This window comes from Nycticebus coucang, chromosome 2 (genome assembly GCF_027406575.1).
Source record: "Nycticebus coucang isolate mNycCou1 chromosome 2, mNycCou1.pri, whole genome shotgun sequence".
In the NCBI taxonomy this organism is placed as follows: Eukaryota; Metazoa; Chordata; class Mammalia; order Primates; family Lorisidae; genus Nycticebus; species Nycticebus coucang.
This window is the reverse complement of record NC_069781.1, coordinates 135,813,644-135,833,049: the sequence shown is the minus strand read 5'-3', so window position 1 is coordinate 135,833,049 and position 19,406 is coordinate 135,813,644. Positions and strand designations below refer to the sequence as shown.

General features: G+C 50.1%; 1 protein-coding gene across 3 annotated transcripts in view; it reads left to right on the top strand.

Annotated features, from left to right (window-relative positions):
* The window catches only part of OTUD7A (OTU deubiquitinase 7A), a 315,275-nt gene extending 296,371 nt beyond the window's left edge, over nt 1-18,904 (top strand). For all 3 annotated transcript variants that reach the window (XM_053581980.1, XM_053581982.1, XM_053581981.1), the window contains exons 11-14: nt 112-261; nt 10,079-10,193; nt 10,363-10,447; nt 12,809-18,904. In XM_053581980.1, coding sequence (XP_053437955.1) covers nt 112-261; nt 10,079-10,193; nt 10,363-10,447; nt 12,809-14,251 — 1,793 coding nt within the window. In that variant the 3' untranslated portion in view covers nt 14,252-18,904. The remainder of the gene's footprint in view (nt 1-111; nt 262-10,078; nt 10,194-10,362; nt 10,448-12,808) is intronic.
* Nucleotides 18,905-19,406: the final 502 nt, after the last annotated feature.

The window sequence follows — 19,406 nt, the reverse complement described above, 5'->3', positions numbered from 1 at the left end:
GCCCATCCCTCAACACTGTGTGTGTCCACCCTCCATTCCCGGGATGGTGGGGGCCAGCCCCTCCCAGCTCCGCCCTCCCGCTCCTCACGCCTCACCCTCATCTGTCTGCAGCATTCGCGCCAATCCCATTCGGGGGGATTTACCTGCCCTTGGAGGTCCCTCCCAACAGGTGCCACTGCTCACCTCTGGTTCTGGCTTATGATCAAGCGCATTTCTCTGCCCTCGTGTCCATGGAACAGAGAGACCAGCAAAGAGAACAAGGTATGCTCAGCTCCTGAGAGACAGTGGGCACAGGGTACGGGGTAGGGTCAGAGCCGTCAGTGGGATATGGGTGGTGGGCATAGGAGAGCACGGGCAGGTGGCATGTGGAGAGCTCCCCTTGAAGCATGCCTGTGCACACCCAGCAGAGATGGGTTTTGCATAAAACATTGAAAATATCAATGTTAAAGACCATGTTTAATTTAAAATACTAAAAAAAATGCATAATTCCAGCACCCTGAAATAGGTTTTTCTGTTGTTCACACATCTGTAAGTTTTATATGGATGTAAGTGATATAAATTTTTGTTAAAAGAAAAGAAAACACCTCTTCAACACCAGGAACTGGCAAACTACAGCCCACCACTTACTTTTGTATATAAAGGTTTATTTACAAAGCCACATTCACTCACTGAAGCAGTCCCTGGCTGCTTTTGCTCCACAGTGCAGAGTCGAGTAGTAGCCACAGAGACTATGACCTGCGAAGCCTAAACTATTTACTCACTAGTGCCTTATGGGAAAAGTTTGCCAACCCCTGTTCTAGAATGAGCTTTCAAATCAAAAGGCCAATATTTCCTTTAAAATCATTATAGCTGAGTTTCCTACAAGTACGCGTTTCAGTGCTGCTGTTCGACTGGCCAGGCTGACCCCACAAGCTGCGCGCTGCACCATTCCAGGACACCGATTAGTTGATGTCTTTGTTGGGGAAATGGGATTTTGTTTGGAACAGTTAATGTTTTCTCGTGTTAGCTACTGATGGATGTGAGACCTAGTAGAGAGGGAAAGCCTTCCTGTTGCTGCTCTTGTTTCTGGTAGGAGCAGAGAATCCCCGTGGAGACTGAAGGACAGGCAAAAGGAAGTCTCAGGGTCCAAAATTATTCCACTGCGTGTGGTCCCAGGGAACTGGAAGTGACTTGTCCAGGCCCACCACAGGGCAGGAAGCTCAGAGGTGTCTGGTTCTGATCTTTTACACTGAGCAGGCATTGGGAGAAGTAAATACAGCAGCAGAACTGCCCCACACAGGACTCTCAGATGCTGTCCCTTCCTATAGACGCCCAGGGGAGGACACAGCCCAGGGAGTGGAACGCAGCCTCCCTCTGGCCCAGCGAGGCACAGCCCAGAACATTTACTTCCTGGCATGACCAGGAGCTGGGGAGAAAGGCCGGGGCTGTACAGGAGAAGCCAGGAGTGAGGGCAATGTGGGGCATCACTGACCCCTTCCCAGCGCTGATGTGAAACTGAGAGGGACCTGAGTCCCAGGAAGGGGGCACAGGCCAGAGGCTGCAGCCAGCAGCCAGCTGTGCTGGGAGTGGCCTTTCTTTATTATTTACAGACATCTCACTGGCCAAGGAAGAGTTCATCGTTAGGCCCAGGAGGCGTGGCTGTCTTTTCTGTTGTCTCTCCGAGTTTTGTCCAGTAGAGCCTATGCCTCCTTTGTGGGTTCTTAGCTCTTCCCAGAGCTCACTGCAGCTCTGGAGAGACAAGAGGGGCCTTTCTCAGTCCCTGGGAGCCCTCTTTCCAGTCCCTAAGGCAGTGTGCGTGGTCAGAGATGGACGATGATCCTGGGTCTGGAGTCTCCCGTTGCTGAGCACAGGGTCCGGACATCTGCCCCTTCTCACATAGGCACAGGGCTCCCTTCCAGGGCTCCCAGATGCTGCTTTCTGCTTTTTGGTTTTTTCAAGATGAATATCTTCCATAAAGGATGAATGTGGAGGGTGTTACGGTTCAGCCCCTCTCAGGGGAATATTGCAAAGGATGTGGGTGGTTTCAAAGTGTTTTTCCAAAAAATGGGAGCTGGTCCCCAGGCACCATTAGGGTAGCTGGTGTGGGCTCTCAAAGCTGACTCATTCCTAGGAGAGATGTGGGTCCCCGCCTCCGGCACCACTGCGTGACCAGGATGCACATTCACTAGACAGTCCCCAACAGCATCTTCAGGGCAGGTGCTGCAGCCAGACTCTTCATCACATACCTCTGTGCTCTCTGGGACCTTCACATCTCCAGTCCTCCATGGGTGCCTTGAGGGGGACACTGGGGAGAGGTCAAAGGCCCAGACTGTGCCCTCAAGTCACACCACATCCCAGCAAGGAAAGGGACAGAGAAAGCACAGTAATCCCGCAGTTTCCAGGATAGAACCCGGCATCCTCTAAATCACAAAATAAGACACTCTCAGACCACAGTCAGAGGCTCGGGCCTGCTGGCGTGAGCTGTCTACACTGCAAAGTCACCAGCCTGGAGGGGGCAGGAGATGGGAGCCACAGGTACAGGGAGGCTCAGGATGCCACACAACTGCCATGGCAACCTGCCCTACCCAAAGGGTGCCACGTAGGGGAGCACTCTGTGACAGAAGGCCCAGAGAGGCAAAGCACTTTGTTATTGTGGGTGAGGAATAGCATTTTAAGATCCTGGAAATGAGAGAAAAATGCCTTCTGGGCTATGAGGTGCTTCTCCCTTCCTCCCACCACTCCTTTCCTCGTTGTATGTGGTCCATAGCGTCTGGTCTGCACGTGCCCAAGCGCCTGGAGACTTAACATGCATGAAGCATTCTTCACACTTGCCTTCCCTGTGCTGAAGCACCCTCTGGAGGGACCTGGGTGTCCTTATAGCTCCCATAGCCACACTGACCATGGCTGATGCCATGACTAGCCTCTTCAAATCCAAGCATGCACATGGGGAGCAGGGAGGGCTTGGGACAGGTCAGGAGCTGGTGGGACTGGTCACCACTCGGCAGGCTGAGTGGGCAAGGCTCTGCCAGTTCATTTTAGGACTTTGAAATAAAACTTGAATATACTTTCTTGATAGTTTCCACAGATGACGGTCACTTGCTTTCTCTAGGGGAGGGTATTAGTCCTTTGCCCCATGACAAAGGAATCACCTTTTGCAGGAATCAGCCTCCTGGTGCCCATAGGCTCTCCCCACTGGCCCCCCTGCAGCCTTGTCTTCAGATGGCTTCTGGGAGGCCCTCCATAACACAGAGCTGGGTGTTCCCTCAAGGCCAAGCTCACAGCAGTTCACACTAGCCACTGAGCAGACGTATGAGTTAAAAAAAATCAAACCAATTAACAAGAGAAGAGGTCCCCCGTGGCTGGCTGACACTCAGAAACCATGGGAAGAACTCTGGAAATCATGTAGCCCAACAGACCCCACTCCCCTGCTCTTTATAACTGACATTGTCCTGTGTGCTCTTTGTCACCCTGAAATGGAATTCATGAATAGGTAATATTACCTATTTTGGAATAAAGTCAGTTGACTGACATCAGGAGAAATAAAAAGAAGCCAGTCTGTAATAAAATAATCTCCATTTCATTCTGTAAATGTTGTGCACGGCTGTACCACAAGCCTCAGTGAAGCAGTCAGCCCCTGGACGTGGCTTTCTGGCCATTCCAGTAGTGCAGGACTTGGTAGACAGGGCTCTGAGTCCACAAAAATAATGGCAACTGTTTGCCTGAGCATCTGGAGCCTGCTTCACAAGGGCACAGACTTCCCAGCCCAGAGCAGGAGTCAGGAATTCTTACTCCCTTGTCCCTTTTCCCTCTGCATTGGCCAAATTCCACGTCATTGGGAGGACTTACATTCATGCATAAACCTGTACGTACATGTTTTATGGTAGCTGTGTAATAGCCAAAGACTAGAAACAACCCAAACATTCTTCCTAGGTGAATGGTTGAATGAGCCGTAGTCCATCAACACCCTGAGACACTGCTCAACAGTAGAAAGAAGGACTAGGACACCCACCGTGACCTGAATGTGTCTCAAGGGAACTGTGCTGAGTGAAAAAAGCCAGTCCCAAAAGATTACATACTATATGCTTCTGGTTACAAGCATTATTGAGACAACACAATTCTAGAGATGTGAGAACAGATTAGTGGTGGCCCTGGATTCAGAACAGAGAAAGGGTGGCAGAGCAAGGTGGGTGTTCATAAAAGGGAAGCATGTCAGGGACCCATATGGTGATGTAACTGTTCTGTGTCTCGATGGAGGTTATTATCTAAGTCTAAATTATCTAAGTCAAAATTGCATAGAACTAAATAGACACAGATACAGATGAGTGCATGCAAAACTTGGTGTCATGTGAATACAACCAGCGGAGGATGTCACAGTCAGTACCCTGGTTGTGATACTGTACTATGGTTAGCAAGATGTTAACATGGAGAGGCTGGGAGATGTGCCCACACCACCTCCTTGAATTCCATCTCAGAATTGCATGGCAATCTACAACTGTCTTGCAATAGGAAGTTCGATCTGCTCTGAATATGATAAGCATGTACTGACTAGCAGGAATATTAATGACTGAAATTATTAAAAAGCCTAGGCTACCAATTTTCCTAACTACTTAAAACATAGATTAGGGGGCAGCAGTTTGGATAATCCATTCCTAGTCTTTTCCCAAGAACTAGCTTTTGGTTTCACTGATTTTTGTCTACTACGTTTCTGGTTTTAGTTCTATTGATGTTATTTCCCTCTGTGATTTGTGTTTCATTTTCTATTATTCCTCTAGTTTCTTAAGGCCAAAGTTTAGATTACTAATTTGGGTCCCCTAAAGCATTGCTATAGCTACATCACACAAATTTTGATGTGTCCTATTTCCATTTTCATTCTGTTCAAACTATTCTTTTGTTTCCGTGAGGTGTCTTCCGTCTCGGGGGTTATTTAGAATCAGGTTGCTTAAATTCCAAATATTTGTGGATTCTTGAAATTTTTGTATTGGTTTATATGACCTGAGAACATATTTTTATTTCTATTCTTTTAAATGTGCTAAGATTGGCTAAGTGTGTGTGCTAGGTCAGTGAATATTCCACATACACCTGAAAAGAATGTGTATCCTTCTCTTGTGAGTTCTATGAATGTCGATTAGCTCAAGTTCACAGATAGTGTATCTCGGGTCTTCTAGATCCCTCCGATTCCTGCCTACTTGCTCTGCCAATTACTGAGAGCAAAGTGCTGACATTTCTGACTATAATGTTTATCTTTTTTTTAGTATTTGCTTCATACACAGTACTTAAGTAGGTGCATGCACATATATGGAATTATGTCTTCTTGGAGAATTAACCCCTTTATCATTATGTAACGTTCCTGTTTTGTGTGTTGGTAACAGCCTTATTCTAGAGTTTACTTAGTGTGCTGTGAGTGTGGCTACTCTAGCTTGATTTTTATTAGTGAATATCTTTTAAGCTATCCGTGTCTTTATAATGGGCAATACACAGTTGGGTTTCACCTTTCAATCCAATCTGATAATTTATCTTTTGATATGATATGAGCCTTTACATTTAATAGTATTAATGATGACCGGATTAAAATTCGCCACACTGCCAGCCCTTTTCTATTTGTTTGTTTTTTAGTGGCTCCGTTTTATCACTATTATTGACTTCTTATACCTCTATTTGTGAGTAGTTTCCTAAACACTAAGGTTTAAAATACACACCTTTAATTAATGAGATTCTATTTTCAAGTAGTAGTATTGATTCTACTTCATGTGTTGTGTCAGGATATTATGACCGTGTGTTCCCAGTCCCTGGCTCTCATCTTACATCTGCTATAAACACAAAATGCACTGATGATCTCTTTGCTTTAAACAGTTATTTATCAGAGCAATGAAAGTAAGGAAAAAAAGAATTTTATTTTCACATTCATTGATTCCATTTCCATCACTCTTAATGGTGTAAATCCAAGTTTCTGCTGGTAGGTTATTTCTTCCACCTGAAGAATTTCCTTTAATATTTCCTTATAGGACAGGTCTTATACACAATGAATTTGTTGACTTTTTGCAAAAGTCTTTATGTCTCCTTCATGGTTTCAGAGATATATTTGCTGGGTATAGAATTCAAGATTAGCAGGTTTTACTTTCAGCACTTTAAAGATATCAGTCCATTATCTTTTGGCTTACCTGTTTTATCATGAAAATTCCACTGTAATTCTTATCTTTGTTTCTCTCTATATAATGTATTTTTTTCCTCTGGCTGCTGTAAAGATTTTCTCTTTGGGGGTTTCAGAAGTATAGGAATGTTTTTGTTATTATTTTTCCTCCTTGGTGTTCTCTTAGCTTCTTGGGTCTGTGTTGGTATTTGTCACTAATGTTGGAAAATCCCTAGTCAATTTTCCTTTTGTTTTTTTTCTCTTTTCTCCTTCAAGGATTTATCTTTACATAGAACTTGGACTATCTGATATTGCTCCTCAGCTCTTAGGTGCACTGTTCTGTTTCTCACCACCTTTTTTCTCTTTGTGTTTCAGTTTGGGCAATTTCTATGGCCTAATGTTCACAGGTTCTAGTCTTAGTTGTGTAAAGTCTACTGACTGGCCCCTCAAGGTCATTCTTCACCATTATTATTGTGAGTTTTTTTCCCCTAGCATTTTCATTTAATTCTTTCTTATAGATTTCTTCTCTCTGCTGAAATTAACCATCAAATCCTGGATAGTATCTACCATTTCTATTTGAGTCTTTAAATTACTAATCAGTTGTTTAAAATTCCTTGTCTGTTAGTTTTAACACTTGTGTCATAGCTGAGTCTTATTCTGTCAGCTGCTTGGTCTCTTGTCAATATATAGCGTTTTTGTTTTTTCTTATTCCTCATAGTTTTTGGTTGAAAGCCAAATATCTTGAGCAGGACAGTGAAGATTGAGGTATATCACTTTTATTTTGGAAAGAGACATTCCTTTCTTTTTTCTAGATTTAGAGCTGGATTTGAATCAGTCTAGTCAGGACTACTGAGGAAGGTCACCTCCCTCCACAGATCCAGGAACACAGCTGCCTGCCTAAGGCAGAGGCAGAGAACATTTCCCCTGGTGCACCCAGAGTGTGTTGCCACCCTACCCTCTCCAATTTAAGCTTTTGTTCCTCAGTAGAAATAGGAGAGAAAGATCTGTGGAGGACACTTTCTCAGCATTCTTGCCAATCTCTTTTAGAAACAGGAGGTTAGGTTCCCGTGGAGAGGAGCCTGCAAATGCATGTGAATTTCCTTTATATCTTCAGCCCCCAGATTCCTATTAATATATTATTAACTAGCTAATACTCTTCCTTGACCAAATTGACAATTTTAGCTGAATTCTTCTCACTGGGTCTTACCAAGACAACCCCCTCTTAGGCTCATGTCTGTCTCTCCTTGGGTGCACCTGAATTTCCTTAGATGTGGGGCTAGTGGTTCCCAATGACCTCAGCCCTCTGATGGGTTAAGCAGATGTTGTGAATCTGCAGTTTGTCTGACTTCTTGTCTCTGTGGTGGAACAAGCCCTTCCAGCTTTTCACATCCCAAAGAGAATTAGAAATCTCCATTCTTTTCTGGCAAGTAAATCATCAAAATATGTTCAGGCTAGTGTAAGGTGGCATGTTCCCTGGCTAAAAGACAAGAGAGTGTTTTCAAAGCAAACAAACAAAACAACAAAAGCCCTACCTTTCCAGGCTTATTTTGAAAAGCATGTACTGTTCATGGCATGTGTCACCAAGGGCCACCCACTGCACGGCTTCCCATCTTACTGGGTATGGCCAGGTTAGCAGTAGGGAAATGTCATTTGTATGGGCTGAGGCACAGGCATCCAAAGACATGGATACTCCCAAAGAGGGCCTGTTTCCTCAGCCTCACTAGCCTGTACTCTCCGGCCTCTGCAGCCACAGGCCTCAGCTGACCCTGTGTGTCTCCCCTGTTGGGACCAGGCACATCCCTAGAGCCTCTCTCAGTGCCTGACCTTCACCCCACCAAGACCCAGGCTGAGAGCCTGCCAGGACCCAGTGTGTGGGCAGACACTCGCACGGTCAGGTCCATACTCAAGCCAGGGGCAGCCCAGGAGGTCAGTTCCAGCTCAGCTGTGGAGGGCAGGAGTTCCCAGGAGCCTGAAGGTGAGGGGGACAGGATTATGGTACTGTCCTAGCTCAGGTAGTTTTATCTGAAACAAATCACAATCATAGGGGCTTAACACAGAAGCTTGGTTCCTATGCGAATGGAGTGTCAAACAGGTGTTCCTGATTGGCAGGCGGCTCTTCTCCACACAGAGATGAGGAGGCCACTCCTGCTGTCGTATAGCACCGCCATCTTCTGCAGGTGCTGCAGGAGGAGAGTGGGGAGAGGGACCCCCATGCCTAACCATGTCACCCAGGACAGCCCACATGGCTTCTACTCACAGCCCATGGGCGGAGTTGGGAACCTGTTCCCTTGTGCATGCTGGGGTGGGAGGGGGAGGCTGGGAAATGATCGCAGCCAGGCAGGTGCTTTCCATGGCAGCTCTATCCTGGGAAGTGGGTGGCTGACCAGACCTGAAAAGCCCAAGTTGCACCCACAGGAACGGCTTCTAACAAATTATTATTGTTCTAGAACAGTATTTTATAAATCTGCCTGATCTTGAGAATCACAGGGGATGCTTATGTAAAATGTACTCTCCCTGCACGCTCCAGCTTGGCCCATCTATGCATGGGGGCCAGAAACTCCAAGGAGTTGTGCTAAGCTAAAAAGTCAGGGAAACAGTGTTGAGGGGGGAGAGCCTCTGCTGCCACCATCCCACAACGGGTAGGAAGCCAGACCAACCCCTGACCGGGTGGTGACTCATAGAATGATGGGACAGGCTGCTGGACATCACCCAAGACAGGCCTGTCCCGGAGCCAGCCCTGCAGCCCTCCCTGGGTGTGTCCGCTCTGCAGTTCAGCCCTGGGAAGGCTACCACATTGAGGCAAGCCCCTAGCAGGTTGCAGCCAAAGCAGGTTGAGCCTCCCCTGACCTCCAAACCAGGCCCTGGGCCAACCCAAATTAAATGAAAACCCCTAAGCAAAGCTGTGTTTCCCTTACATGGTGCGGGTTGCGGGGGTGGCGGGTGGGGGCGTGGGGGGAGGTAGCAAGGAGAGGAATTATTTGCACTTGCATCTTCTCTAACACCACTGGAGGGCAGCATTCAGTCAACTGTTCCAATTTCTTAGCAAAACGTCAATGCTATTCAGCCTTAGATTTTATGTATTTATTTGCCTTTTTGTTCTTGCCTGTGGCACCCTTGCCGTGGGTCCTGGGCTCCAGCCAAGGAGCATGGCAGGGGACCAGGGGCCCGGGGCTGTGTTTCTCCGCTATGGTATGATTCCCAGGAGTGGGGCTTGCAGGGGAGCCAAGTGGAACCCAGAGCGGAGGCTGCTGCTTGCCTGGAAGGCATCATTGGGAGTGGCATCTCCCCACTTCTTCCTGCTCACCTCTGACAAAGCCCTTAGGAAGAGCCAGCCCAGCCATGTCACTAGGGACCCCCTCTCACTGGGTCCCATAGAAGCTCCTAGAAGATCCCAAACAAACCTGTCAATAACCCCCTCCACCCCAGCCCTCTGGAGTGAGCAGACTTCCCATGGGTTTATGTTTCACTGAGGAGATTTCATGATGCATCCTCCCCCTCACTGCAGTCCCCACCTACATGTGACCTCATCAACAGGCTCCTCTGCCCCACCCTAGAAAGCTGTCCTCATCACTGCCTTTTCTGCTGCTGACCCTTTAGGGGCTTATCACTACCTGACCTCATGAGATATTTGCCAACCTGCTTATCTGTCCACAGCACAGACCATCTCCCTGTGGGCCCCTACTGGGTGGGTCCCGGGATCCTAGGCACTGATACAGACATGCTGCAAGAAATCACAAACCAGGAGAGGTCAGCTACAGCCTTGCTCACCTGACTTGCAAACTCACTCATCCTTCTATGGGACAAGGTGGGTGGCTCACATGAAGCCCATCCAGGTCCCTCCTAGAAATCACAAAATCAACAATAGCATTTCCTATCCTGATGCCCACTGAGCTATCTGCCACTGGAGTCCCCTTCCTACCCCCTGGGGATATTGGGGCTCCCAGCACCGCTCCCTCTCCTCTTCTGTTCCAGCCGTGATCCCTCTGACGGATTCTGAGCACAAGCTGCTGCCTCTGCACTTTGCAGTGGATCCCGGCAAGGACTGGGAGTGGGGGAAAGACGACAACGACAATGCCCGGCTGGCCCAGTAAGACCCTGCTCTGCAGCCACTCCTCACCGTGGTCTAGGGAGAGCGGCTGCTGGGGCTTCCTGGGCAGGGTTAGACCCCCTCACTCCTCCTGGGACAGCGGGCATGCAGGCGGGGGGGTTGAGGGCCAGCTCAGAGCCCAGTTCACTAGGTGTTCTTATCTCACCAGCCTCATCCTGTCACTGGAAGCCAAGCTGAACCTTCTACACAGCTACATGAATGTGACTTGGATCCGGATCCCCTCGGAGACCCGGGTGAGCCTGGCATACACAGGAGTGGGACCTGGGGGTGGGGTCAAGGCCACTTAGCCGGAGCCTGGCCAGAGTGCATCCTCCCACAGGCTCCCAAAAGCCTGCGTGCTCTAGCTGCCGACTCCCAGCTACATCTGCAGCCCAGGAGCTCGCCCCACCCCCCTGTCCTAGCTGTCCCAGCTGCACATGGGACACTGGCTCTGGTTTGAAGTAACTGTTTGGACACGGGTACACACGTGCACGCGTGTGTAGGTGTGGGTGCTCATGAGTACACACTCCAGCTAGAGGATTTTTGTCCCAAATTTCTGCAAAGAGGAATAAACACACCCACTCAGAAAATAAACCAAAGGCAAGTCACAACACCCAACTCTTTCTGCTGAGATCGGAACACGATGTGCTGCCACAGAGCGGAATTAATTATAAACTGTGTGGGTCCCTCAGAAACGCCAGGGAACCAAGACTGCAATTCCTCATGCCCCCTCCTCCTCCCCACGTGCACATGAAGGCCGTGGGCTGGTAGGTAGAGCAGACAGGGCAACGAGGAGAGGGCCCACCCAACCCAGGAGGTACCTGCCCCCACCGCCAGAGGGTGGGTGCTGTCCCTGCTTGCAAATGCCACGTCTGACTGATGTTTTGTAATCTCAATAGTGAACTGCCAGGGAAAAGGACTTGTAAAAAGTTGCTTACAAATAATTTTGGTCCTCCTAGACATCAGTTTACTTAGACATAAAAGCAGGGCTCACAAGGAATCATTCAGGGAGTGATGTGAGTAGTGAACGGTTCCTGGCACAGTCAGTGCCACACAGCAAGCTCTCAGACCTCAGCCTCCATCCTCACAAGGCTCCAGAAGCCAGGTACTAGTACCCCACTTTCCTGATGGCATAAGTGACAGCCTGTCGGGAACAGAGTCTGAGTCCTGCCTTCCAAAGGCCTGGAGTATGCCAGCAGTGCAGTGGATGTTTTTTTGCCACTGCATGGAGCGTGACAGCAGCAGCTCTAGGTCCAGAATCAGAAGGCTCCTGGGTTGACAATGACTCTGCCCTGCAATGAGCAGGGCCCTGGCCAGGCTTTGGTGGCCTCCAAGTCAAATGCAAGGTTCTCAGTAAGCAGCCCTGGTGAGGATCCTTCCCAGCGGGGCTCCTAGTTCAACTGTGCTCACAATGGGCACCTCCTAGCACCAAGCACATCCCCCTTCCTGGGCACAGCCCCTGCATTTCTAGCTGTTGGTGTCTCTGCTGCCCCAGCTAGAGACCTTTTGCTCCTTCCACACCTAGGTGGGAAGGAGAAAGAAGAAATTTCAGGATGGGAGGTGTTGAGGGCCTGTTCTGCCCACCTTTACTTCTTGGTGACCTGGTTACAGGAAGGTCCCTATCTCTTGGAGTGGCTTGGCAGGGGAGAATGAAAATAAAACCTTTGGGAGGGGCAAGAGACACCTCCCCCACCCCCACCCAGGCGGCCTGGAAAGCCTTTCAGGTGTGAGCAATAGTTCCTGCCATACCCAGCTGCTGGAAGCAAGGACCCTCCCCTTTGTCCGGGGGTGCTCATTCAGAAATTCTGTCCTCTCCCCGGCAAGTACCTGCACTAAACAGCAGTAGATTCTGCCTGTCCTCTGTAGCCACCTGCCCTCCTCTGGCTGGCTGACCCCGACCAGTGGGTCTCATCCAAGTGTACAGAGAGACAGTCCCTGCCTGGTGTCCCCCCACCCCATCCCCCTGCATAACTTTTCTGGGAAGGAGAACATTTTTTCTGCCGAGCCTGGTCCTGTTTCAGACCCCTTCTCAGCCCTCTACATGGCTAAACTAAGAAGGGGACCCTACGGTGCTATGTCGTCACTAAATCTAGGGAGGAACTGTTCCAACATCCAGAGGGTGAAGTCGTTAGGTTTCCATCCCCTGGCTGGGGTGAGGAGGCGAAACGCCTTTGTAGGAAAGACACTTCTGCTCTAGTAAGGTGTTCTCCCCAACAGCTGCCACCTTAGGGAGCGGCCTGCCTGGCACCTGTGTCCGGTCTAGCAGGCAGCAGTGCCGTGTCTGGGCCGAGTAATTCTTTCTAAATTGTGCCCAGGCTTTGAGGCTCAAAGCCAGGTGAGGTATCCACACGCTGCCTCGCTCCTCCACTCTGGGTTCTAGGCTACTGGGCACCTGAGTGAGAGAGAGACAGGGAGAGAGGGGGACAGAGAACGCAGATCAAAGGTCCACGGCCCCACCCGTGTCTGCTGCTTTTCCTCAGGCAGCTTGCACCACAGCGAGGCACGCAGTCGCGTAGTGAAGTCACAGTCACGTAGGAGGTCAGTCTTCCTCGGCCTACCCAGGATACCTCTTCTCTAAACCACTTTCCTTCCTTGCACTCCCTCTCTCCCAACAGGCGCCCCTGGCACAGCCAGAGTCCCCAACGGCCTCGGCGGGGGAGGATGTGCAGTCCCTGGCCGACTCGCTGGACTCGGATCGCGACTCGGTGTGCAGTAATTCCAACAGCAATAACGGCAAGAACGGCAAGGAGAAAGAGAAGGAGAAGCAGCGCAAGGAGAAGGACAAGACCCGCGCGGACTCGGTGGCCAACAAGCTGGGCAGCCTCAGTAAGACGCTGGGCATCAAGCTGAAGAAAAACATGGGCGGCCTCAGCGGCCTGGTGCACGGCAAGATGGGCAGAGCCAACTCCGCCAACGGCAAGAACGGGGACGCGGCTGAGCGCGGCAAGGAGAAGCGGGCCAAGGCGCGCAAGGGCAGCAAGGAGGAGTCGGGGGCGTCGGCCAGCACCTCGCCGTCGGAGAAGACCACGCCGTCGCCCACGGACAAGGCGGCGGGCGCGTCTCCGGCCGAGAAGGGCGGCGGACTGCGGGGCGACGCCTGGAAATACAGCACGGACGTGAAGCTGAGCCTCAACATCCTGCGCGCCGCCATGCAGGGCGAGCGCAAGTTCATCTTCGCTGGCCTGCTGCTCACGAGCCACCGGCACCAATTCCACGAGGAGATGATCGGCTACTACCTGACCAGCGCGCAGGAGCGTTTCAGCGCCGAGCAGGAGCAGCGGCGCCGCGACGCCGCCACCGCAGCCGCCGCCGCAGCAGCAGCAGCAGCCGCAGCCGCCGCCGCCGCGTCCACGGCCAAGAGGCTGCCGCGCAGGCCCGAGGTGGAGGGCGCGCCGGGCCCCGAGCGCGCGTCGCCGGGCCCCGCGGCCGGGCAGCCCACGCAGCTGGTGCTCAAGTTCAAGGAACGCCCCAGCCCTGGGCCGGCGGCGGGCACGCGGGCGGCGCGGGCAGCGGCGGGCGGCGCGGCCTCCCCGGGCACGGGCGGGGGCGCGCGGCGGGCGGGCGCGGGCGGACAAGTCCCGGGCCGCAGCCCCCCGGCGCCTGCGCGCCAGAGCGTCATCCACGTGCAGGGCGCGGGCGCGCGGGACGAGGCGTGCGCGCCGGCGGTGGGCGCGCTGCGGCCGTGCGCCACCTACCCGCAGCAGAACCGCTCGCTGTCGTCGCAGAGCTACAGCCCGGCGCGCTCCGCAGCGCTGCGCACGGTCAACACGGTGGAGTCGCTGGCGCGCGCCGTGCCCGGGAGCGCGGCCGAGCCCAAGTCGCAGACTTACACCAACGGCTTTGGGGCCGCGCGCGACGGCCTGGAGTTCGCCGACGCCGACGCGCCGGCCGCGCGCTCGAACGGTGAGTGCGGCCGCGCGGGCCCGGGGCCGGCGCAGCGGCGCTGCCAGCGCGAGAACTGCGCCTTCTACGGGCGCGCCGAGACCGAGCACTTCTGCTCCTACTGCTACCGCGAGGAGCTGCGGCGCCGGCGTGACGTGCGCGGGGCCCGGCCCTGAGCGCGCTGCGGGGCGGCGGCGTCCCGGAGGATCTCTGTTCCATTCTGTGGGTGTCTTTTTTACACGCCCTGGTCAACCGAAAGGCCGGCGCCTCCTCTGTTAGTGCCGTGTACGTGTTTGGTCAAACGTTCCTAATGGTGCCTGAACCTACACTGACGCCACTCAGGTAGTAGACGGATAGGAAACAAGTCATACTGTTGGAAGTGGGTGTGCTAGCCTAGCCTCTGCCTCGTACCTGTGGAAACTCAATAGCCATTGCAAGAGTATTTTTGTTCCTCAATAAGAGAAATAAAGAAATTCACAGCCCTTTGTTTTTAGAAGGGAGTGTTTTACATGCTTTTTTCCTCCCCCTTTTTTTCCTAATCTAGCGACTGACCTCTTCCAGGTAACCATCACTTGTGCGTGATTGGTACCACCCGGGATGTAGCAGTGAACGTGCACCAGGACTGGTGGAAGCCCCTCCGCGAGCACCCACCTGCTTCCCATCCCGGGTCCTCAGAGAGGGCAGGCACCTTGCCACCCTCTGGCACTCTGGTGGTCACTGTGGCCCTTTAGAAATACACGTCTCCATTTCATAAGCGGAAGCCTCCTCCCGCAGCCCCTGGCTCGAGCAACATTCACACTGCCATCCACGCCGCGGGTGTCCGTAGAGAGGGCATCGCACAACCTACCTCGCAGGGCACAGTGAGGTATAGCGATCTCTCCTGGTGCCGGTACCAGGCAGCTTAGGTGACAGGAGCTTTCCAAAGACACCTCGGGTCCAAAAACCAAGGTTCTGCCCTCACAATTTGGATTTGCCCGTGTATGAATGAGTAGGACAGCCTCCTCACATTCTCCTTTGAAGACATTTCCACAGTGGACTGTCGCTGGAGGGCTCGTAAGAGGTGACCATCAATTGGTGCCCCAGGAGACAGGTGAGGAGTCGACCCTTTGGTCACTGTGTGAGCCCCCACTAGGCTGCACGAGGAAGGGGCTGAAGGAAGCCACCCCCACACACACACCTGCATCTGTCTGGGTTCAGCCAGGTCAAGAACCTCGCTGGGATGCCCAGGGCAGGATGACCCTGTCCCTGCCTCCCTGACGACGTTGAGGGAGCAGCCTGATCCCTGAGCGATCTCTTTTTTGGTGCCTCCTATATTTCTTGAGGAAAAAACAAAAGCGTGTCCTTAGCTACCCTGTTCTGAGCAGCAATATGCAGCCTCTTCCTCCCGAGATTACCTCTGGAAAATACCATTCTTGGCCAAGGATACTGCGGAGCCAAACCTGCCTCACTAAGGATAAGCTGAGTGAAATAGTCACTCGCAAGAGAACACTTGAACCTTGTGAGAGCTTTAGAATAGCCTGGAATAATCCTAAGAAGGAAAGGAGATGTGCCCAGATCTGCCCTGAGTGTATCCTCAGAAAATGCAGGAGGTAGACAGACCATCTCGTCACTGGAGCCAGCTTCTCCTCCAGAAAAGATGCTTTACCCCCCTTGCCTAAAGAGCAGCAAAAGCAAAAAAAAAAAAAAAAAGTTTAAAAAAGAGAGGATTTTTTTCTTTTTACTTGTTAAGAATTATAACCAAATAGTGTTACCTATGAGTAATTTCTTTTTGTTTTTAATTATTCCACAGCACGTGGCATTTTCAGTAATTTATTCAGGTTTTTGCATTAATGGTTCCTTAAAATTATTAAATAGAATCTTCAAGAAGTTTTTTGAACGTATTACTTTTCCTGCTGACCAGTGTTTTCACTGTATGGTAATTACTGTACTAACATCCATGTCCCTGATACTGCCGGGATTTCTTTTGTTACTCCAGAAAAAAAAAGTGGTTTTTAACAAATCTCTCATCCAAGAGGGTCTGTGGCAGCTTTTTGGACTGATTCTTAATGTCACGCTAAGCAGCTGCTTTGTCATCTGACGCTGTGGGGTCACAGAAGGTTTTGCTTCAGGTGTAGACATAAGCTACCCCTCACGCTGCCGATTTAGAGAAGGCTCAGATGCCCAACCTTAAAAACACTCGTGTGCATTCAGAAACCAAACCCACATACACAAGTCAACTAGGCATAGAGTCAATTGGTGTTTGTTTCTATAATGTTAAAACAGCCAATCAGAAATTTCCAAAACTGCCTATGCAAACCTTTTCTCTTTCTCATGCTCTTTGTCAGGTTTAAAAAAGAACAGAATGGGCAAACTGAAAGTAAAAATGGTTCATAGTAATAGAAGAAAACCTTCTTAACCTAGCAGACATATTAGAAAGTGGGGACCTGTGACCTGTTCTGTCCTTGCATTTCCAAGTTACCTCCATCCTACTGCCATTTGACCATAAGACAGACCCTGAGGGAGAGCCTGAGACACAGCCACTGGCCACACCAGAGGCCCCCGCTGCTTGGTTTGGTCACAGGGCAGCTGCTCCTGGCTGGCTGTCAGTGCCTGCTCCTGGCTGACACATAACCGCTGAGTCGGTATCATTTAAGAATAGCCATTTCCTTTTGTGAGAGATCTGGATCCATCCTTCCTCTAGGTAGTTTTTAAAAATACAAAAGCCAGAGAGTCTGTGGTTATTTTAAATGCACTAGTCCTGTGTTCCAGAAGCATGCTCCATCCACATTCAGAGCTCTGCAGACCTGAACCCTGGTCAGACACCAAATTAGTTCATCAGGCTGGGTAGAAACTGTTAGAAACTGTGTTGCTTACATGTGGGCCAAGCGGTTCCCTCATATTTTATAATGTGGGGACCTTTTGTGGGACAGGAATGAAGAGGGAACAGGGTGAGTCCAGAGTGTGAGTGGCCTTCCCCATCTGATCTGGCCAAACTTTCCTTTCTGAGAAGGACAGATGTCCCTCGGTGACAGCAAGTTTCTAGAAGGACCGCAGGTACTTCCAAACCCCTGTGGAGGTTTTTTCAGAAGCCGACTTCCCATTTCCTACACATGGGTTACCTGGATAAATGATTTTTTAAAAAAAATAATATATTGTTAAGAGAAGGTGTTTTTCAGTGTATTCTGTTTGTAGATTTTATGCTGTGTTATGTTGAAATTTTGCAAGCCAAGTTTAAACTGTACTATAGAAATTATTTTTATATTATTTTCAGGATATGCCACAGAGCAATATTTTGCACCCTTTATTGTCACAGGGTTGTCCCCTAGAAGCGTAACTTGAGGTGGAAAAGGGCTCCACCGTGGGCTCTTGGGATTTAAATGCTTTTTGCTGTTTGTTCATATACCCTCTGAAAGCAGGAATGTATAAATGTCTTTTTTTTTTTTTCATTGAAAGGTCGACTTCCTTTTTTCTGTTCATGGATTTTGGTACTGCACCTTTTCTCTTAAACGAATAATTTATATTCACTAAGTTACTGTGGACTTTTTCTTACCTGTTCCCACCCTGTGACATTGGAATCAGTTACTTCGCAAATTGAATGTTGTTTTTTTTTCCAAATAATTTATTAATTCCAGTAGCTTACTGTCAAGAATCGGGTGGCTTGAGGTAAAAGGACTCCCTGTGCTGCCCAGGTGCACACCTCAGGGTGTGGAAATTCTCCTTTACATGTCCACTGTGTCTCTGGAGAGGGGTCATGGGGACATAGATACCCCCCACCCTTCATGTCCACAAGCCTCTTTTGCAAATTACTCTACTTTGCAAAAATAAACTTAACCTAGCAAAATATATTTCACATTAGTTAAGAAAAAAAAGGCTGTACCTATCAGTGGTTGAGAAATATGTGCAAGAAAAAAAAAAAAGACTTTGCCAAACCCGTGTGTGTAGTCCCATTCTCTGTGAGTCCTTTCGTTTACTGGGAGATCTGGAGTAAAAGCTGAAGGCATTTACTGCATGTTTGGGGTTTCTTTCTTCATAACATGATTATTCTTTTCCTCTTCTTGGTGTGGACTTTACAAATTAAGTTCCTCCAGGATTCTTTTCTTTCTCTTTTCTTCCAATGCTTCTAATAACAGGGAAGAAAACGTGTCTCCATAGCTAAGTGAGCCCTGCCTTGTCTGGCAGACCTCACTGGCTCTGGCCTCTGCCCCCTCAGCCTGCTCTGGATGAGGGTCTAGAGCTGCTGTCACCTGCAAAGACACTGAATGAAAGGCCCAGAGATGACGGGCACACCAGGTGCCAAGGAACAGGCAGCCCTTTCCAAAAAGCCTTAAAGTGGTGGCTGTCTGCAGACCTCCAGGCAACACCTCCCTGTTAACTCCTGACTCTCACCTCTTTTCTACTCCCAATTTTCTGGCCCATTTTACTGTGGCTGTCCAGGACAGTGACCGGGCACTCAGCTTGGATCCCATTGCCCATGTCCACTGCGCCCTGGTGAGGCTGTTGGTCCAGAGTGCATTTCTGCCAGTGCTGCCTCGCTGATATGGGGGAGGGTCTGGAGCAGCTCATCCTGTAGCATCCAGCAGCGAGACGGTCCAGCACACACGAAGACAGTGCCCACACTCAGCCCAGCAGACCCCGCTGCACTTCCAGCAAAACACTTGCTGTTTTGCAAGTCTTTCATGACAGCTCTGGGGCCATAAGCAGAATGGTCTGTTAGCAGTTACACAGGGGGCTTCTTCCTATGCCACCCCCAGCAGAGAAGAGCAAGGGCGATGCCTTTCAGGGACCCCTCGGGAACAGCAGGTGTGTGCAATCTGTGCTGTATGAACTTTGCTCCACAGGGCTGAGCTGAAGACATGCTATGACGGGAGCAGCACAGAAGCCGTGACTTCAGACCGTGCTAGGAAGCTCACTGTTCCTACTTATTTTGCCAAATAATTTGTTGAAATTTACGTTTTTAGTATCTTAGTCTCAAAAAAAAGGGACCCCAGCAATCCTAATTATGTATATACAAAATGATACACATTACTTACGTCTTTTTATTTCTCCCAGAGAGCATCTCAAGGATGCATACACATATTATGTAAAATGTGTTAGTTTAAGGTGAGGAGTAACAGTTGGTTTTAAGGATAAATATAGGCTGAATTTACTCAAGACTCAACCTGTTAATTTAGTAAGGACAAGTTAGAGAAGGCAGCTGTTTCAGAATATGTCCTGACACCAGAGGACCACTGTAAGCAAAGAAACAGCTCCTATCCCAGAGTAAAAGCCAAGTCTTACAAAGACCACTCCCAAGCCAGTATTCCTTCTGCTGACTGCTTTCCCAGAGACTGCGGCCTTCCTGCTGTCTCTAGT